This window comes from Nerophis ophidion, linkage group LG13, assembly GCF_033978795.1.
Source record: "Nerophis ophidion isolate RoL-2023_Sa linkage group LG13, RoL_Noph_v1.0, whole genome shotgun sequence".
In the NCBI taxonomy this organism is placed as follows: Eukaryota; Metazoa; Chordata; class Actinopteri; order Syngnathiformes; family Syngnathidae; genus Nerophis; species Nerophis ophidion.
In genome coordinates, this window is record NC_084623.1 from 30,646,603 (window position 1) to 30,669,291 (window position 22,689).

The 22,689-nt window shown below is 40.3% G+C and overlaps 1 protein-coding gene across 2 annotated transcripts; it reads left to right on the plus strand.

Moving 5' to 3' along the window:
* The first annotated feature begins 1,025 nt into the window (after nt 1-1,025).
* LOC133564940 (gap junction delta-2 protein) lies at nt 1,026-22,115 on the plus strand. Of its 2 annotated transcripts, none has more exons than XM_061919461.1 (2): nt 1,026-1,115; nt 20,618-22,115. In XM_061919461.1, exons 1-2 carry the CDS (start codon nt 1,100-1,102, stop codon nt 21,706-21,708), a joined length of 1,107 nt encoding a protein of 368 aa, XP_061775445.1. In that variant the 5' UTR covers nt 1,026-1,099; the 3' UTR covers nt 21,709-22,115. The 2 variants fall into 2 exon arrangements, with proteins under 2 accessions (XP_061775445.1, XP_061775446.1); XM_061919462.1 differs by lacking the exon at nt 1,026-1,115 and adding an exon at nt 1,948-2,103.
* The last annotated feature ends 574 nt before the right edge of the window (nt 22,116-22,689 follow it).

A 22,689-nucleotide genomic window follows, 5' to 3' on the forward strand; every position in this document is an offset into this window, starting at 1 on the left:
CCCCTGCCGGCCTCTGCACCTGATCCTTTGCCGGCCTCTGCACCTGATCCTCTGCCGGCCTCTGCACCTGCTCCTCTGCCGGCCTCTGCACCTGCTCCTCTGCCGGCCTCTGCACCTGCTCCTCTGCCGGCATCAGCACCTGCTCCTCTGCCGGCATCCACACCAGCATTGGTGCTTGCATCGGCTGCAGCCCCCGTACCTTTGTCTGCTGCTGCCAAGCCTCCTCTACTCCGGCCATGGGTGTGGCCGTACCCCGGGCGTCCCACTCAACGGGCGCGTCCACCTCCACGACGGCCACGGCTGTGGCCCTACCCCGCGCGTCCTCCCCATCGGACGCGCCCGGGTATTCGTCAGCCACCAAGGTGGCCTCTGCGGTTCTGCCCGCCCAGACTGTGTTTGCAGCGACGTTCCACCCGCCGCCGCCACTTGTTGTGTCCCCGGTGGATTCGGGCACACGGTACTTGCCGACCCTCCGCCAAGTCCTCCCGCCACCCTCCCGTCACGTTTGGACTGTATTGTTTTGGGAGGGGGTTGTCTGTATATTGGCTTTTTTGGGGCATCTGGGATCTGCCCCTTAAGGGGAGGGTAATGTCACGATCCGCTACACGGATCGTTTATTTTGCTTTGGATATGTTTTGATCACGTTTGGACTCTGCCGATCCCTTCAGTTGAACACTTCCTTGTTTACATTAGTCACCATGGCTACTTAATCATGCCTCCTGAACGCAATCCCGAAGCACAGCTGTTTTGATTTATTGTGTTGTATTTAAGACCGCCTGCTACCTCAGTTCCTCGTCGCCAGTTTGTTTGCATCACGAAACAGTTATGTTAGTTTTGTCTGTTTATATTTTCTCTGCTAAGTATAGCCTGGCCTCCGCGCGCTCGGCTCGCGCTTTATGGACTTTTTTTAACTTTGTCTTTTGCTCACGTTTTGTGTTCTGCTTCCCGTGCGTTGGCACACCTTTTCTTTCCGTTTGTACAAGTGTTACTTTCGTTATCGGTATTAAAACCTGTTCCTACCTTCATTCCTGCTTGTTTTGATCCCGTGCATCGAGAGGCAACACTCCCCGCACATCCAAGATGCGACCCCAACGTAACAATGTTCTTGGACACAGGTGGGCTGGGGGCTTTTGTTTACTTATTTTATTACAGTGACTTTATTTTCTCACTAAAATGTTATGTAAGGTAAGGGAATACTTATATTATTATTACTTTGTCTTGTATTTATATATTGTTAAATTATCTACAAATAGGTTTGCTAAATGTATTGTTTGTGTGCCTAAAATTTGGACCTGCGTTTTAATCTGATTTTAATCATGATAAACTAATTAACGTAACATCACAAAATCATTTAATAATCTTGAAACGTTTCAAGGAAAAAGTATTGATATGCGTATTTTACTTGTATTTACTTGGTATGGGATCATTACTAAAAATTTGCAGTGTTGCCTACCTCAAACTACAAGTGAATGTGTGCAGCAACAGTGTGTGCGTGTGTGTTTAATACTGTGTTCTTCTCTAAATGAAGTGACAACAGTCCAAATCGGGGAATTGTTAAGCTTTATAAATCAGGATTCTAAAATCCCTACTATGACATTCTCTGTATGTTGATGTTCAGCAGATGTATTGTTTGTCAGAGCTTCAGTTGGGTGTCCACAGGTGGTAAATGTACAGTCCTCAAACACACACACAGACAAATATATAATAGTTCTTTATAAACTTTTTGAGAATAATTTACATATTCCTAAACTTTTTGAGCCTGCCAAACAGCAAGCTTTTTAATAATCTGGCATTGTGTCTTTCCAGTTCATTCCATACACTTTTTGTTTCAACGTTCCCGGCTTTTCAGAAAAGGAACCCCTACACCCCACCCCACATTGTGTTTTGCACTGTACATTGCCTGCCTTTGTAGACCCACTGCACAACAATGCCAGTTTCAGACACACTGGTTCATTATGTGTGGTCAGCCTATTCTCCCTTAGCAGGTTTAACAGGATTCATTGCATCCAAACTTGAAGATTTTTTCAAAAAGCAGAAAAAAAAGACTGCATTTCAAAGCTATGCTGCAATAACTTATTCTGCAAAGATCAGGTTTATATGAAGGTAAGTTCAACTTTTATTATACATGTATTTCCCACCACTTAATTTGATAAGTATAGTGTGCATTTCCTTGTACACTATAAATATACATTCTGAATTTGTTTGGTAACATTATGCAGCAACATACCATAATAATTTGGGTGATTTCAACCAAATGGAAATTTGCGGTAAACAAAACACAGTAAGCATGTCTGGATAGGGGTGGAAGATACTACAATGCTGGTATAATGTTGTTAATAAGCTGTAAATAAGTAAATACAGGGCCAGTATTGTGCTAACTCGACTTACAAGGGCCCCAGCTCATAGACTTTATTTTGGTAAAAAATTGCATTAATCCAAATCGTACTAAAGCTGGCTTACGAGTTCCACAGCTTACAAGTTTTTCGGGGTACAAGCTGTCTCTCGGCAAGTTGTTATGCTTTAAGTTTGTTGTCAAAAAATCAGGTTACAAGCCTCCTTACCACAAGGTAGCATAGCAAGTGCCACAGTGAACCCCATAATATCCAACCAAAACATCCAGTGTCTATCTCGCTAGCAATAACTTCCAGCTAAAGATCGACATAACAATAGTAAAGAAGTAAGTGAGTGTGAAGGGCAGTGTTGAGAAGAAGTTGATTACATTCAATGATTAAAAAAATAAATAAATCATAAAACACATGAGAAAGCGTGTGGCCAGCTTGGCAAAGCTGATCGAGCGTAGGACTCTTTGTCTGCACTATACTGAAGCAGAAAGAGTCAAGAGCGTTAAAATAATATTTAAAAGGCATTCATTTATCCATGAAAATGTGACGAAGCTGTTGATAGTTTAGAGGTAGCTATAAGAAAATATTGTAGAAGTTTGCCATGGTAAAAGCTGTACATTATTATCATCGTATTGCATCATACATCTACTGTTGTTTATAGTAGGGATTCTTAACCTTTTTGAACTTTTCCCTGACAGAAAGGCCCAATTTATCAACACTAAATTAGTAACCTTACTCTTGATTTTAATCGTGTTCAAAAATTGTATCTAACCTACTTGCAGTTTACTAACTTGTCAAATGATATGAAACCATGTGTTGATTACAAAAATATTATTTATGTAACACATAAACCTTATGCTTAGGTGAGGCTAAATATAATGCACAAGAAGTGACTCATAAATAACTGAAAACATTTTTGATTTGTTTGATGTTGTCATTACTGCCACAAGTGGTGGAAAAGTGTTTTACAACTGGATACTGCTGCAGTCCATACAGACTAGAGCCAAGAAACAGATATTTTTTTTGCGGCCTTATGCGGGCCCTCACACTTTTCTATCATATATTTATTTTTGATATTTAAAAAGCTTGTTGCATGTGAAAATGGGGGTGTTTTTGGGGGGGCAAACAAAGATTCAATAGATCTCAATTAATTTAATGTTTTGCACTACAATAGTTTCTCAAGGGACGAGCTGCGTCAAAGAACAAACGTTAAACTTGTACCCGGGAGTACCACTGTACAACAGTAAAGGCAATATCAACACAATTATACAGTTATCTCCCTATTTAACACATAATTGTTTGATCAAAAGACATTTGAAAATAGATAATATTATAATAACTAACTAATATTGGCTCTCATAAAATCATTTAGCTTTTGTTTTTATACCAACTTATTTATTTCCTGAGTTTGTTTGTAAACAAATTATACCGTATCTAAAAGTGTGGACAATATTTGACTTTTTGCACATTGTATTATGTTACAGTCTTGTTCCAAAATCAATTAATAAATCAAAATGTATTTGTATAGCCCCTTAATCACAAATGCCTGAAAGGGCTTCACAAACCACAACGACATCCTCAGATCTGATCCCACATCCGGGCAAGAAAAACATCAACCCAATAGGAAACCTTGGGAGAGACCGCAGATGTGTGAGTCGAAATTATCCATACTGTGCATGTCGTTACGTCAGCTATACTTTGGTGAAGGGGAGTAATTGACTCGGAATGAAGCGATTGTTTTGCTGCTGTCTCCCCCAATTCAACATGTAGAGAAGTAGCGTGATATACTACTGAGTTTGTAGCTCTAAAACCGAGACTGGCAAAAACAAAAGTATGTTCTGTGTTAATGTAACAATACACCCTGATGATGTTTTAAATCTGTTAGAGGGTAAAGTTCGTTAAATTAGCTAACAACATACAAAGCTAATGTGTGCGTAACATGCGGGCAGAGTTTTGGTTTTAGGTTATAATAGGTCTCGGTTTAGTACAATTAAACAAACTATGACGCAGTCTCTGTTTGTTAATTCAGTATGGCTGCAAAATAACCTACTATAGTCAAATAAAGTTGTTCCAAATAGCAATGCTCCAATTAAAGTCAACAAGATTCTTGTAGTCCGTGTTTCCCGACTGTCGCACCAAACTGCTACAATAAGTCTAGCCAAACAGCAAAAGATACTCAAAAATAGTCTACCACTCCGCTCATTGCTGTCAATAAAGGGATTTCTAAATTACATGCATTTTGCATTGTTTTCGGCATATAAAACTATAATTATTCTAATGAAATATTTAGTGTGAACAATTGTGGTGTCTGAAATTGATTTATTGAATTGGTTTCATATGATTTTTTTTTTCCCGGTTTTCATTCGATTCAGTTTTCAACTGACCCTTTCAAACAGATTAATAACGAAAACCTGGAATACCATTATGAACTAAAATGTCTCCTTAATTTTCTATGCACAACACCCCTGATAACAACATGAACAAAGGTTTGCAAAAAAAGTATATTAAAAATATTCACACCCTTTGCCAAGAAGATGAAAATTGAGCTCAGGTGCATCCTTGAGACATTTTTAGCTAAATCAGAGTCCACCTATGGTAAATTATGTTGATTAGACATAATTGGTAAAGGCACATGTCTGTCCATAAAAGGTTTCACAGCTCACAGTGCTTGTTCGAGCACAATCTAAGTCTGAAGTTGAAGTAATGTTATAAACCTCAGGTGAAGATTTCTGCTGCCTACAGTGGCCTCCATGGTTTGTAAACGGAATAAACTTGGAATAACAACCACAATTCTTCATAATCATGGATGATAGCCTAAATTGAGTGATTTGGAGAGAAGGACCTTGTGACCCAGTATGGTAACTGAAAGAGCCTCCTGGGTTTTTCTGTGAATGGTTGTTCTTCCAGAAGAACAACCATTTTTGTGGCAATCCACCAATCAAGCATATATGGTACAGGGGAAAGAAAGAAGCAGCTCTTTAGTAAAAGACACCTGGCAGCCCACCTGGATTTTACTAAAAGACCCCCTGAATTGCTCTTGGAAGTAGGGATAGAACGATTACAGATTTTGACTGAATCATTATAGTCCGAGTAATAATCACAGTTTCACAATTATTACAATTACTATGCATTGATGAATTTAATAACATTCATGAAATCACATTAACATTCCTTACAGATTTTGATGTGTTATCTATTACCGGAAAAGACAGTAATCAAATAATATTATGATAACAGTACAAAATAGACATCCATCCATCCATCCATTTTCTACCACTTATTCCCTAGACAGTTTAGACAAAATGTGTCAATCGTATAATGATGAATAATAATGTATTAATAATAATGTATTATTACATTAATTAATTGTAATATTGGTATAAGACTAGGATTAACTTTATTAATCCCACAGAGGAAAATGTAACTCATGTGGATAATAAACTCAAATGTTACTGTCATCAACTGTCATCCATGCCTACATTTCATGTTATCTTAATAATATCTAGAATTTACATAATTGTAGATCTCATGGTGTAGTGTTGTTATTCTACAATCATCTAATACTATATATGTTAGTGTTTTACACTTGCTATATGTACTTAAAATACCTATAGTTTATTCAACACAGACAGGAAGAAGCAATCTCTAACGTTAAATGGTCACTCAATAAAGCCCTTGACAGGAGTCACTGAACTGACATTACTGTAAGTGACACGTTTATTTTTAACTCCTTATCAACTAAATTCCTCATGAAGTAACTTAGCACCTACATAATTGAACTCAGTTATTATGACTTACCTTTACTTTGGTGTGTAAAGCTGGGTGGTGATCCCTCAAATGCTACGCCATATTGGACGTATTGACCCTATAGTCGCAATGTTCTTTTGGCAGGTTTTGCAAATGGATGAAACATTATTTTCAGTGACTCCCTGGTCATTTTTTAAATATCAGAAATGTTCCAGCACTTTGCTTTTTTTGGGTGGGAAAAGTAATTTTTTTGCCCTGCTGTTTTTTTTAAGCTAAAAAAAAAAAAAACAGCATACTTGCATGTTTCTTGATAGGTTCGTATAAGCGTGTGCATCTTTTTTTATGTTCTATGCAGGTTGTGGCGAAAATAATGTACCAGCATAATGTAGTGGAGCCTTTGCGATTAAATACCTGTGACGTTTATTTTTCATGGTTAATAGTATGGCTATGAATCTTTGGGTGCCCCGCGATTCGATTCAATATCGATTCTTTGGGTCACGATTCGATAATATATAGATTTTTTCAATTCGATTCGATTCTCGATTCAAAAACGATATTTTTCTGATTCAAAACGATTCTGTATTCATTCAATACATAGGATTTCGGCAGGATCTACCCCAGTCTGCTAAAATGCTAGCAAAGTAGTAGATTTAAAAAAAAAAAAAGCTTTTATAATTGTAAAGGACAATGTTTTATCAACTGATTGCAATAATGTAAATTAGTTTTAACTATTAAACAAACCAAAAATATGACAGTGCGTTGTCAAGCTTATGAGATGCGATGCAAGTGTAAGCCACTGTGACACTATTGTTCTTTTTTATTATTTTTATAAATGTCTAATGATAATGTCAGTGAGGGATTTTTAATCACTGCTATGCTTAAATTATAATTAATATTGATACTGTTGTAGATAATATTCTTTTTTTTTTCATTACTTTTGGTTTGTTCTGTGTCGTGTTTGTGTCTCCTCTCAATTGCTCTGTTTATTGCAGTTCTGAGTGTTGCTGGGTCAGGTTTGGTTTTGGAATTGGATTTTATTGTTATGGTATTGCTGTGTAGTGGTTTGTTGGATTGATTAAAAAAAATAAAAATCGATTTTTTAAAAATGAGAATTGATTCTGAATCGCACAACGTAAATGATTCGATTCGTATTCGAATCGATTTTTCCCCACACCTCTCGTTAATAGTAAAACTGATTAATCGTTGCATCCTTACTCAGAACACGGTAAACAACATTTTCTGGTCTGATAAAGATTTAACTTATTGGCATGAATGTCAGGTGTAGTCTTTGGAAAAAAAACAGGTACATGTCATCCCCAGGCCAAAAGCATCCCTCGGTTAAAACATGGTGGTAGTAACATCGTGCTGTGTGAACGTTTTTCAGTGCTTGGAACGGAGGGCCTATCTACATGGAAACATTTTTAGGTAGGAACGGTAAAGTATTGTATCATTTTGGCCTTTCAAGCATTCTGTGTGGGCTGAAACGAACGTTTTTGAGAAGACCTTCTGGATTGGGAAAGTCTGATAACGTGTGGCACGATTGCAACAAAACCTTCTTGTCCTTTGTCAATTAGATGTGCAGCCGAGAACATTGCTTTACTATTTTGTTTACTTTAATATTATATACTAATGGCATTTGCTATTGCTTTATATAGCTTTCGATGAAAATGTGTGGATTGAGTGATTTGTGTGCAATACAATCGGTGCTGTAAAACTGGTAATAACCAGCAACTACATCAATTTCTTGACTCTTGCCTTTTTGTAAATGTGGTATCAAACAATAAAACACTACAAAACGGTGGTAGGAAAAATGTATTTTTAATTTATTTTATTTAGCTGAGATTTGAGTTTCCCTGTACTTTATTTTGGGATGTACAATTTGGAACTTACTTAAAATGTGTAGTTTGTTCCAATTTTCTTGTTCTTGGTCTATAGTAAATTTTATTCTGATACGTAGAATGTAACCAGTGTTTCGAATAACAACGTTATATGGTAACAGCATTACTAAGGCCATTACTTTTATTAGTACCAAATTAACTAATTAATGATTTTTACGTACGTTACAACACTGTTATCAATGCGTTTGATGTAACATGTCTGACCCACAGCAATTTTAATGCCGGAAGTAACTTTTTTTAAATAAAACAACAAGCGCCACACTAAAAATAAACTTGACATTAAATAGAAAGAGGCAACATCACACAGCAAGCAACATGTAGGCTAAACACGCGCGCGCACTCACTCGCTCGCTCGCTCGCTCACTCACTCACTCACTCACTCACTCACTCACTCACTCACTCACTCACTCACTCAAGCAGTCCTTATAAGTATACTATAGGGATAATGAACAACAAATCAATTTTTGAAGTTAAAAGCTTGTAACTGCAATACCCAGTTTTTGGACAAGGAGACTACAGCAATTATAGCTAAAAAGATTCAACAAATTTCCCCCCACTGCCAGCAAACTACTGCAATAAGCTAACATGCTGAACTAAAAATGTTTATTTTTTATTTTTTTATGTATATTTATTTATCAAGTTTAATATTTACAAACAAACATATGAAAAAGGACAATTAAGTACAAAAACAGTAAAATACAGTGCCTGGGGGTTGTTATGTATGTATATATATATATACATATATATATATATATATATATATATATATATATATATTAGGGGTGGGCAAATTAATGCGTTAATTACGCGTTATCTCATCAATCAATTAACGCCGACAATTATTTTATCGCACATTTGCGTATGTTGTTTACATGCTTTTATTTTGTTAACGCCTTTTCTTAACAAGATGGCCTCTCCCGGATGTACTTCGGCGTCGAGGGGCTCTTGGTAAAGATGAAACATTTAATTTCATGGCTGGCTTACAGCGTGGTCACTCCGGGATCACTTACGACCGCCAGACAATTCTTGATGTGGATAGATCGGGCCGTTTTGGACTGAATGACGCTTGCTTGCTAGACCGGCTAGCTAGCATGGGAATACTTTGCCGGCTACATCCAGCGGCCTGTGAAGCAGCGGAGTATATGTGTTGTCTTTCTATTTATGAATCATGCAGACGAGGAGTGTTGGCTGAGTTTTTAATGTTTGCTTTCAGAGCGTGCATATCACAACTAACAAGATGCCGTCATGGCAACACAACCTATACCGGGCTACCGCGCATGCTCGTTACTCCTGTTGCATGCTGGGTAGGGTAGTTCTTTTTTTCCCTGGCTCATAACATCACAAATAGTACCATGTATATGATGCGTTCAGTTTATCAAAGCACCAAGCAAACAATCGGAAAATTCCCATCATATCAATTCCTAGATATGGTCATAATTATTTTAAGTGCACTACGCAGAATAAACACAACATTATTAATATTGCTACTACGGATAATTTGATCAAAAATTCCCTAAAACAGCCCACTACCTATAATATAAGTTTTTTAAACATAAGATCCCTGATAAAAAAAAATATTTCTGCTGTTACCTCAGAAATAAAAAAAATGTTTCTGCTGTTACCTCAGAAATTGCCTGTTCGGATGTTATGATTGTGGCTCAGAGATTTGTATGAAGATTATATTTATTTTCCATAACAAACAGGATAACTTAAATACCCTGGCAGTGGAAATAAGCTTAAATGTTTTTATTTACATTTTTTGAGTTGATTTTCATAAAATATGCTATTTAACTGCTACTGTTTAACAAGGACTGATTTGAATTGTGTTTGCACAACAAATGTTTTGGCGCTTTTGTTCATGTGGTAGAATATTCCAATAAAGGTGCACTACACACAACTTTTGAATTAATTACTGGGCTTTGCGTATACAATACAGTTAATCGCGATTAATCAGAGAAAAAGTGCGATTAACTTTGATTAAAATTTTTAATCGTTGCCCAGCCCTAATATATATATATATATATATATATATATATATATATATGTATATATATATATATATATATATATATATATATATATATATATATATATGTATATATATATATATATATATATATATATATATATATATATATATATATATATATATATATATATATATACACAGTGGGGCAAAAATGTATTTAGTTAGCGACCGATTGTGCAAGTTCTCCCACTTAAAATGATGACAGAGGTCTGTACATTTTCATCATAGGTACACTTCAACTATGAGAGACAGAAAAAAAAATCCAGGAATTCACATTGTAGGAATTTTAAATAATTTATTTGTAAATTATGGTGGAAAATAAGTATTTGGTCAACCATTCAAACCTCTCACTTATGGAAGGAGGTTTTAGCTCAAAATTTCACGATACTGGAGCCGTCGCCTTTTTAAAAACACATTTTTTTTAGTGCTTCACTCTAACTTTCCTTATCCACAAATCTTTCATCCTCGCTCAAATTAATGGGGAAATCGACGCTTTCTCGGTTCAAATAGATCTTGCTGGTGGAGGCTATAATTATAAACAATGTGAGGAAGTGAGGACCCTTACAACCAGTGACGTCACGCGCACATCGTCGGCTACTTCCGGTAAAGGGAAGGCTTTTTTTTATTAGCGACCAAAAGTTGTGAAATTTATCATCAATGTTCTCTACTAAATCCTTTCAGCAAAAATATGGCAATATCACAAATTGATCAAATATGACACATAGAATAGACCTGCTATCCCCGTTTAAATAAGAAAATCTCATTTCATTAGGTCTTTAAGTTCAAGAGTCCAGATGGATCGCTAATAACTAATTAAGCAAGTAATCATCATATAATAATCATATATATATATATATATATATATATATATATATATATATATATATATATATATATATATATATATATATATTAGTAATGTGTAATGCTGCTCTGAACAAGCTCTCCCTGACGTCACACGTCACTTAGAAACAGGCACACACACACTCTCTGTTCTCAACTGCATATGCCAGATATTAGTTTTTTTTTTTTAACGCATTAATTAGTTTTCTTAGTTAGTAATTACAATAATTAATGAATAACTCAGTTAGTAGTTCAGTTACTTTCTTTGGGAAGTATAGAGTACATTTTTTTTAACAGTAATTTTCCAAACACTGCTGAAAAGTAATCTGTACACACACCTCTCAAATATTGTCCTTTTTACAAACCCAAAACCAGTGGAGTGTTGTGTCAATCGTAAATAGAAACAGAATGCAATGATTTGCAACTCCTTTTCAAGCTATATTCAATCGAATAGACTGCAAAGACAAGATACTTAACATTCAAACTGGTATACTTTGTTATTTTTTGCAAATATCAACTCATTTGGAATTTGACGCCTGCAACATGTTTCAAAAAAGCTGGCACAGGTGGCAAACAAGACTGAGAAAGTTGGGGAATGCTCATTGTGAAGCAGAGACCCCGGACTGTTAAACAACTTAAGCTGTACATCAAGCAAGAATGGGAAATATTTGCACCTGAAAAGCTTCAAAAATTGGTCTCCTCAGTTCCCAAACGTTTACTGAGTGTTGTTAAAAGGAAAGGCCATGTAACACAATGGTAAAAATGCCCCTGTGCCAACTTTTTTGCAATGTGTTGCTGCCATTAAATTCTAAGGTAATAATTATTTACAAAAAAAATATGGTTCTCTGTTCGAACAATAAATATTTTGTCTTTGCAGTCTGTTGAATTGAAAATAAATTGAAAATGATTTGCAAATAACTGTATTCTGTTTTTATTTACGATTTACACAACGTGGCAATTTCACTGGTTTAGGGTTTTGTATTTGCCGTTCCACCTGCATAGGAACCTGCATTGGAGCTTTTTTTTCAGTCTGTATCCTCTGTGGCTGTTGAGATTTGTCCATGTGAACCATTTTTAGAAAGTATTATCACCCTTTGACAAAACAGCACACCAAACACTACACCGTGCTGGCCACTACACCATGCTGTAGATAGCGCTGATGTACAAAACATGTAGCTTGTAGTAATTACAGTAGCCCTTCAAAAAATTCTGAATTGGTTGACCACACACTGATCTGGTCCGATCCGATACCAAGCTTCAGGCTGGTATCGACAATATCAATCTGATACGATAATTTGTGCATTTATGCCTAATGTTTCTGGTAAAATTTAAAAAGTTGTGTATTTCAAGTGTTGCTTATTTTGGGGAATCATCTTAGAACGATATAAAGTCACAGAGCAAAACAATTGATGGCATTATTCTGCACTGAATGCATTATCCTAATTATAGTCAACTCTGTAGGTACACCGTAAAATATTTGCGCAATTTATGGTAAAATACCAGCAGCTGTGGTTGCCAGGAATCCCCGTTTCCATATGAGTTGGGAAATTGTGTTAGATGTAAATATAAACGGAATACAATGATTTGCAAATCATTTTCAACCCATATTCAGTTGAATGCACTACAAAGACAACATATTTGATGTTCAAACTGATAAATACTTTTTTTTTTTTCATGGAAGCTGCTTTTATACCCAATCATGGCACCCAACTGTTCCCAATTAGCTTACACACTTGTGGGATGTTCCATATAAGTATTTGATGAGCATTCCTCAACTTTATCAGTATTTATTGCCACTTTTCGCAACTTCTTTGTCACGTGTTGCTGGCATCAAATTCTAAAGTTAATGATTATTTGCAACAAAAAAAAATGTTTATCAGTTTGAACATGAAATATGTTGTCTTTATAGCATATTCAACTGAATATTGGTTGAAAATGATTTGGAAATCACTGTATTCCGTTTATATTTACATCTCACACAATTTCCCATCTCACATGGAAACGGGGTTTGTAAAAAATACAGTCATGTTATATACAACATTGCGGTTTGTTAATGTTGAATCCGTAAATTGTACGGTTAATAACTGTTTTTGCTTACGGTAAAATTATTATGAAAAAACTGGTGTACTGTTAACCTGTTTAAAAAAAAATCTTTTGAGTTTGCAGTAAAATTCTGGCAGCTGTGATTGCCAGAAATTGATCGTTAAAAGCAAATTAGCAACGAACTAGTGCTGGTGTAGGTCAGCACGGTGGAAAAAAGGGGTTAGTCCGTGTGCCTCGAAGGTCTTAGGTTCAATCCCGAGCTCGGGATCTTTCTGTGTGGAGTTTTCATGTTCTCCCCGTGACTGCGTGGGTTACCTCTGGGTACTCCGGCTTCCTCCCACTTCCAAAGACATGCACCTGGGGATAGGTTGATTGGCAACACTAAATTGGCCCTAGTGTGTGAATGTAAGTCTATCTGTGTTGGCCCTGTGATGAGGTAGCGACTTGTCCAGGGTGTATGCCGCCTTCCACCCGAAGCAGCTGAGATAGGCTCCAGCAACCCCCGAACAGGACAAGTGGTAGAAAATGGATGGATGGATAGTGCTGGTGTGAGGGGATTTGAGGGAATCTGGTTAGTCAAGCAAATTTTAGTGGCTGAAAAATCATTTTCTGTCATATCTTCGCAACCCAACCGATACCCTGAGGTGGTGGTTGGCGAGCCACTCCAGAATTCCTGACAGAGTTAGAATAAAATTAGGACCACAATGTATCTGTGGCCACTCTGACGCCCAGAATCAGAGGTATTTCTCGACAGTGGTACCTCGGTTTACAAGAGCCCCAGCTAACAAGTTTTTTGCGATATAAGCTACATCTCGGCTAATTGTTAAACTTTAGGCTGCAAACAAAATTTTGGGTTAGGAGCCTCCCCACCGCTAGTTGGTGTAACAAATGTCACAGTGAAGCCCACACACATCTGGTGTCTCACTCGATAGCATTGGCTAATAATTAGCAATACATTACTTTTTTGGTATAATACAAAAAGTGAGTGTAGAGGAAAGTGTTGAGAAGAAGAAGCAGATGATTAATAAATTAACTAAATAAATAATCGAAAAACATGAGCGAGAATTTGGCGAAAGAGTAGTAGCTTAGCACCTTAACTGAAGCAAAAAGAGTCGATAAAAGGCTAAACTGACCATCCATCCATCTTCTTCCACTTATCCGAGGTCGGGTCGCGGGGGGAACAGCCTAAGCAGGGAAACCCAGACTTCCCTCTCCCCAGCTACTTCGTCTAGCTCTTCCCGGGGGATCCCGAGGCGTTCCCAGGCCAGCCGGGAGACATAGTCTTCCCAACGTGTCCGGGGTCTACCCCGCGGCCACCTACCGGTTGGACGTGCCCTAAACACCTCCCTGGGGAGGCGTTCGAGTGGCATCCTGACCAGATGCCTGAACCACCTCATCTGGCTCTTCTCGATGTGAAGGAGCAGCGGCTTTACTTTGAGTTTTTCCCGAATGGTAGAGCTTCTCACCCTATCTCTAAGGGAGAGCCCCGCCATACGGCGGAAGAAACTCATTCGGCCGCTTGTACCCGTGATCTTATCCTTTCGGTCATGACCCAAAGCTCATGACCATAGGTCGACCGGTAAATTGAGAGCTTTGCCTTCCGGCTCAGCTCCTTCTTTACCACAACGGATCGGTACAACATCCGCATTACTGAAGACGCCGCACCGATCCGCCTGTCGATTTCACGATCCACTCTTCCCCCACTCGTGAACAAGACTCCTAGGTACCTGAACTCCTCCAATTGGGGAAGGGTCTTCTCCCGAACCCGGAGATGGCATTCCACCCTTTTCCGGGCGAGAACCATGGACTCGGACTTGGAGGTGCTGATTCTCATTCCGGTCGCTTCACACTCGGCTGCGAACCGATCCAGTGAGAGCTGAAGATCCCAGTCAGATGAAGCCTTCAGGACCACATCGTCCGCAAAAAGCAGAGACCTAATCCTGCGGTCACCAAACTGGAACCCCTCAACGCCTTGACTGCGGCTTGAAATTCTGTCCATAAAAGTTATGAACAGAATAGGTGACAAAGGACAGCCCTTGGCGGAGTCCAACCCTCACTGGAAATGTGTTCGACTTACTGCCGGCAATGCGGACCAAGCTCTGGCACTGATCGTACAGGGAGCGGACCGCCACAATAAGACAGTCCGATACCCCATTCTCTCTGAGCACTCCTCACAGGACTTCTCGAGGGACACGGTCGAATGCCTTCTCCAAGTCCACAAAGCACATGTAGACTGGTTGGGCAAACTCCCATGCACCCTCAAGTACCCTGCCGAGAGTATAGAGCTGGTCCGCAGTTCCACAACCAGGACGAAAACTTCCTGAATCCGAGGTTCGACTATCCGGCGTAGCCTCCTCTCCAGTACACCTGAATAAACCTTACCGGGAAGGCTGAGGAGTGTGATCCCACGATAGTAGGAACACACTCTCTGGTCCCCCTTCTTAAAGAGAGGAACCACCATCCCGGTCTGCCAATCCAGAGGTACCGCCCCCGATGTCCACGCGATGCTGCAGAGTCTTGTCAACCAAGACAGCCCCACAGCATCCAGAGCCTTAAGAAACTCCGGGCGGACCTCATCCACCCCTTGGGCCTTGCCACCAAGGAGCTTTTTAACTACCTCAGCGACCTCAGCCCCAGAAATAGGAGAGTCCACCACAAATTCCCCAGGCACTGCTTCCTCATAGGAAGACGTGTTGGTGGGACTGAGGAGGTCTTCGAAGTATTCCTTCCACCTATCCACAACATCCGCAGTTGAGGTCAGCAGAACACCATCCGCACCATACACGGTGTTGATAGTGCACTGCTTCCCCTTCCTGAGGCGGCGGATGGTGGTCCAGAATCGCTTCGAAGCCGTTCGGATGTCGTTTTCCATGGCTTCCCCGAACTCCTCCCATGTCCGAGTTTTTGACTCCGCGACCGCTGAAGCTGCACACCGCTTGGCCTGTCGGTACGTGTCCACTGCCTCCGGAGTCCTATGAGCCAAAAGGACCCGATAGGACTCCTTCTTCAGCTTGACGGCATCCCTCACCGCTGGTGTCCACCAAGGGGTTTTAGGATTGCCATGGTCCACTCGGACTCAATTTCCAGCACCTCCCTTGTGACATGCTCAAAGTTCTTCCGGATGTGGGAATAGAAACTTTCTCTGACAGGAGACTCTGCCAGACGTTCCCAGCAGACCCTCACAATGCGTTTGGGCTTCCCAGGTCTGTCCGGCATCCTCCCCCACCATCGCAGCCAACTCACCACCAGGTGGTGATCGGCAGAAAGTTCCGCCCCTCTCTTCACCCGAGTGTCCAAAACATAAGGCCGCAAATCCGATGACACAACTACAAAGTCGATCATGGAACTGCGGCCTAGGGTGTCCTGGTGCCAAGTGCACATATGGACACCCTTATGGTGAACATGGTGTTTGTTATGGACAAACTGTGACGAGCACAAAAGTCCAATAACAAAACACCACTCGGGTTCAGATGCGGGCGGCCATTCTTCCCAATCACGCCTCTCCAGGTTTCACTGTCGTTGCCAACGTGAGCGTTGAAGTCCCCCAGTAGGACAAGGGAATCACCCGGGGAAGCACTTTCCAGTACTCCCTCGAGTGCTCCCAAAAAGGGTGGGTACTCTGAACTGTTGCTTGGTGCGTAAGCACAAACAACAGTCAGGACCCGTCCCCCCACCCGAAGGCGGAGGGAGGCTACCCTTTCGTCCACTGGGTTAAACTCCAACATGCTGGTTTTGAGCCGGGGGGCAACAAGAATTGCCACCCCAGCCCGTCGCCCCTCACTGCCGGCAACGCCAGAGTGGAAGAGGGTCCAGTCCCTCTCGAGAGAAGTGGTTCCAGAGCCCTTGCTGTGCGTTGAAGTGAGTCCGACTATGTCCAGCCGGAACTTCTCGACTTCGCGCACTAGCTCAGGCTCTTTCCCCCCCAGTGAGGTGACGTTCCATGTCCCAAGAGCTAGCTTCTGTAGCCGAGGATCGGACCGCCAAGTGCCCTGCCTTCGGCTGCCGCCCAGCTCACATTGCACCCTACCTCTATGGCCCCTGCTACGGGTGGTGAGCCCATTGGAGGGGTGACCCATGTTGCCTCTTCGGGCTGTGCCCGGCCGGGCCCCATGGGAACAGGCCCGGCCACCAGGCGCTCGCCATCGTGCCCCACCTCCGTAGCCTGGCTCCAGAGGGAGGCCCCGGTGACCCGCGTCCGGGCGAGGGAAATCTGGGTCCATGTTTTTTCTTCTTCATAGAGGTCTTCGAGCTGCTCTTTGTCTGATCCCTCACCTAGAACCTGTTTGCCTTGGGAGACCCTACCAGGGGGCATAAAGCCCTCGGACAACATAGCTCCTAGGATCGTTGGGACATGCAAAGTCCTCTACCATGATAAGGTGGCAGCTCAGAGAGGAGGCTAAACTGACCAGTTCTCTGAAAATTACTTTGATAAAGTAATTAATTATATTTAAAGTTAAAGTTAAAGTACCAATGATTGTAACTCGTACTTGACCAAAAAAGTAATTGAATTACTAACAAAATTACTCTTTAATAAATTGAATTATTTACTAGGGAAAGTCATGGTTTAAGTTGCTAAAAAAATACTTTTAACATCTGGCATATGCATTTGAGAGCACAGTGTACAGAGTATATACTTTTAACAGGCGGAGCCAGTTGCCTAGTGATCTGTGATGTCATCGAGGGTTTCGACTGAGCTGTGTTTTTTAGCTTTAGCAGTTGGCAGCGCACTTTGTCAGCTTTGCTTAATAAAGAGATTGAATGTGCTTCAATGGCTGTCATATCTTCTTGTCAACAAACGGTGTATTTTGGACAGCATGTTTGTCACTTCAATCATTGATTTGTAGTTAAATATCCCCACCGTAAACCAGTGGCGTCACTAGACCTAATACTGTACTGGGGCACACCTGGGGCACAAATAATTCATGTGAGCGTGCAAAGCGCGCAAGCAAAAACATTTTTTAAGCACTTATTTATCATAAAAAATACATAAATAGTGCTTTAAACTATGAAATCACATCAGATTATGTTGTATTGATCTTTGATTAACCAGCTGAAATTAACTAATGCATTTTACCTACTTGTGCACTTTTTTACTCCAGACTAAACTGCTACTGGAAAAAGCAAAAGGAAGAGCAATACATCTTTTTGAAATATATATTGCAGTAATCATCTGCAAATTTAACATCTACAAAAGTAAAACAAAAAATAAAGCACCCCTACATCTCTGGGTTCTTTTATATTATTTAATTTCCATTTATGGGCAATGTGGCTAATCCTATTTCAGATACACAAAACTATAAAATATACACAAAACAATAAAGCCACAGTAGTAGAATAAATGAACAACTGTTGTGTGTCTGTTCAGGGAATCATTTTCTGAGAAGTAAACTGTAACGTTTTGTCATTTTTGCAAAGTGGTCAATCACTCTGGACAGACATGGAAATATTACAGTAACTGTTCTACAGTTGACCAGTGGTTCCCAACTGCTGGGTCGTGACATGAAAGTGGATTGTGTGTCATTTTCAGTGAGTCGCAGTCAGATGTGTGCATGAAAAAAAAAAAGTTTAGGGAGAAAAAAATCAAATTGTGGCACCAAAACCAGATATTTTTAGCCATTTTTCTAGTGACTATTAGTGAGTATTTTAGCAAAAGGCAAACCGACTAACAAGTTGGAGGAGGACTCAGGACAGACATGGAAATATGTATTTTTTAAATCTAAATGGGGCAACAGAACCCAATATTTTCAGCCATCTTTCTGAAAACAAATACAGAAATGTTACTATTTTTTCTGGAAACAAAACCAGATGCTTTAGCTGTAGCCATTTTTCTGGTGACAAAACAAGATTATTTTAGTCAAAGTCACACCGATTAACAAGACAAATCTACTGTGCTATTTTTCTGTGAAATAAACTTGAATGATTTAAAAATTGGCTCACGACTTGATGATATGGAAAAATGTTTTTCTTCCTGTAGATAAACCATTTGAGAAGCACTCAACTCACACATGCTTACTCCAAATCATCATTGATGCAGAACCAGCAGACAATAACCAACATTATGTTTCATGTTGATTGGAAATTCCCCCGACAGCTCGTACAGCAAATGAATATGTTTGTTTTTATATAAGGAATAACGTTAGCAAACTTAGCATCAACTTAAGACAATGATGTTGCCTAGCTAGCTAGGACTTCACTTACATCTCTCATTCCTCGGTCCTTTTTCCCTGCTGCGGGTGAATAACTTTCTTAAATCCATCTAGGAGTTACAGTTTGAGTCAAATCAAAATCAAAATAATGTAACAAACAAATTGTTGTTGGCTAACGCTACCTACCTCACGCAGTGATTCTCATCCCCCCGCCCTCTCTCTCTCTCTCTCTCTCTCTCTCTCTCTCTCTTTCTCTCTCTCTCAACTGAAGTCTCGATCTACACGTGAATAAATTACCATATTAATTAGCCATGTGCGCATCGTTACGTTGAGGGAATACAGTAGCAATCAATCACCATACTAAGTAGTATGTGCGCTGTTGTCTCTGTTATGTAGACTTAAAACTCTGAAGCGTTTTTTTTTTAATTGGTGACATTTTTACTTGGGCACTGCAGATCAACAGTGGGGCACGTGCCCCAGTGAAATATGTCTGGCGACGCCCCTGCCGTAAACATGTGCGTATGTTCTTGTCTGCTGTCTCACAGGGAGACAACATTTATAACGAACACTGACACCTGAGATGCAAGAAGTCTATTCTGTTCTCCACTGTGGTGGTTTTTAGTACATCCCATTGTAATGGTCATGATACAATAATCGATATCTAGAAGTTCCCTTTTGAAGTTTTACTTATTAAAAAGCAAGTTACATGTTAAAATTATAATTTTGTTTGATGGCCCTGCATGAATACATTGATTTCCATGAGGAACAGAAGTATTTTGAGTAATGAGCTCCGTCACGGAACCGATTAACCTCGTGAGCCAAGGTACCGCTGTATTTGGTCTTTCAGTTTTTCATTAATTTAGGCTGTATCGATGTCAATGGGCGTGTGCGGGAAGTCTGTGTGGTAAGTGTGTTTGTTTACAGCACCACATGTATGTGGCGTGGCATTGTTTTAACCCAGCAAGGGGTTTCCTAATCTGGACGTAATTATTGTTGATTCAACGTGTGTGGACGCAATTTTTTCAACCTGGCAAAATACAACTCACCAAAAAGGTTCCTAGAATCCTTGTCAGGATCCTAGACCTCCTAGATAAACCCTAACCATCTTTCAACAGTTCAAAAATAATAAGATCACAGCCAAGATAGAAAAGAAGTGGATTCTGGAAAATTCTGGATGTCCTTGAGTGACCCTGACGGAGCCAAACGTGAAATCGATTAATCTCTGGAGGGATGTGAAAATTGCTGTGCGCCGACATTTTAAATGGAACCCTGCTGAAAAAAGGAATCTGAGAATCTGCCCAAAGACCTTAGTGCCAAGTGTGTGGCATCATGAAAGACTTGAGGTTCTACAGTAATTGTTGCCATCAATTAAGTATTTAACAAAGACTGTGAATACTTATGTACGAGCAATTACTTAGGTTTAAAAAAACAAAACATTTGCAAACCCATAAAAAATACATTGTCTTGTGTCTTCTGTTTTTGAATATATAAGATCCCTTGTAATGATAGCATTATCACTCAAGTACCAACAACAATGAACTCTCTCGGAACTCTCTTTTGTCTTCTAAGGTCAAGTCATGGGTGACTGGTCCATTCTTGGCCGTTTTCTTTCTGAGGTCCAGAATCATTCGACAGTGATTGGCAAGATCTGGCTCACCATGCTGCTGATTTTCCGCATCCTGTTGGTGGCCTTGGTGGGAGATGCCGTCTACAACGATGAACAGTCAAAGTTCACCTGCAATACCCAGCAGCCTGGATGTAACAACGTCTGTTATGACACATTCGCACCTGTTTCACATCTGAGATTCTGGGTTTTCCAAATTGTGCTGGTTTCCACCCCATCCATTTTCTACATAGTGTTTGTTTTGCATAAAATTGCCAAAGATGAGAAGGCAGATGGTCAACAAGCACATGTGCTGAGGCAAAGGCCTTCAAGGCAGAGGTCTGGACCAAAGGATGGAATGGAGGCCCTACGAGTGGGTGTGTCCCCTTACTGTCCTCAGTACCGGGAGGGTTGGGATGAGAGTGAAAGAGCACAACAAAGTTATTTGGAGGAGGGTCGAGCTGAGCTAGGAGAAGACCCCACTCAGCAATCTAACCAGGTTCTACTCATTTATATAGTGCATGTATTACTTCGATCTGTCATGGAAATCACCTTCCTGGTCGGCCAATATTTATTATTTGGGTTTGAGGTGCCTCACCTTTACCGCTGCGAGACCTACCCTTGTCCGACTCGCACAGACTGTTTTGTATCTCGTGCCACAGAGAAAACTATTTTCCTAAACTTTATGTTTAGCATCAGCCTGGGCTGCTTTGTGCTCAACATTGCAGAGCTCCACTACCTGGGCTGGGTCTACATTTTCCGTGTTCTCTGCTCAGCTTGCTCCACCTGCTGCAGTCAGGAGACAGACCCAGTGAAAATGTACTCAAAGGAAAACCCATTCCTGCTACAACTCAGGCATTCTCTGAGAGGTCAGCTGGTTCTCCAGACCCGAACAGCCATGGCAGAGAAGACTGGAGGTGTTCTTACACATACTCCAGCTATCTCATTTGAAACGGACTCAACTGTTGAATGCACCTCAAAGAGAAGTCCAGAGAACACGGACAAGGTGACGTTCAAGTTGGCTAGATTGGGACGAACTAAGAAGTCTTGGCTCTGAGAATGTTTTTTTAATAAGCTTGTGTTCTCCATACAGTGTTTGTATTATGATAATAAAAAATAGACAATCAGGTGCTCACTCAGCACTATTATCACAACATAAGTTGTCTGTCTTACAAATGTAATGTTCACAACAATTCATTGTTTTTTTTATTTTTTTTTATTTACCCCGTGGATTGGTTTGACATTTTTCAATCTGTCAACAATTTTATTGTTCCATTTTTTTTTAGGCCACAAAAGGTCATTGTTGTGAATCATGTAAATCCAAGGAGATGAAGTTAATTATTTTGCAGGTATTGATAATCTGCAATTTTTTTGTCCTTGTCTCTTGCCTCCAAACAGGCAACACGTGAGTTCAATCTGTGCATCGGGTTTAGCACTTTGCCACGTTTGTTTCATAGCGGTAATAAAATGACTTGAGTGAACAATATTGCCATCTAATATCTGTCTGTTTTGAGAGGACGGGCCCGTAATCAAACACACACACAGTATTTAAGTCAGCCCCGTAATTTTGACATCGGTCAAATCTACATTGTGTTGATTTGCAGCAATCAAGGCCAGTCAAAGCTATGAGTCATGTTTTCGTCACAGTGAGTGAGTAACAGTGATGTTCTCATGATTGTGTCAACTGTGGACTTGTTATCACACATCACATTCTGTGTGCCGTATAATTCTATCAATCTATCTGACTATCTCTCTCTACCACTTGACCCCATGAACCCAGACCCATTCATCCATCCATCTTCTTCCGCTTATCCGAGGTCGGGTCGCGCGGGCAGCAGCCTAAGCAGGGAAGCCCAGACTTCCCTCTCCCCAGCCACTTCGTCTAACTCTTCCCGGGGGATCCCGAGGCGTTCCCAGGCATAGTCTTCCCAACGTGTCCTGGGTCTTCCCCGTGGCCTCCTAACGGTTGGACGTGCCCTAAACACCTCCCTCGGGAGGCATTCGGGTGGCATCCTGACCAGATGCCCGAACCACCTCA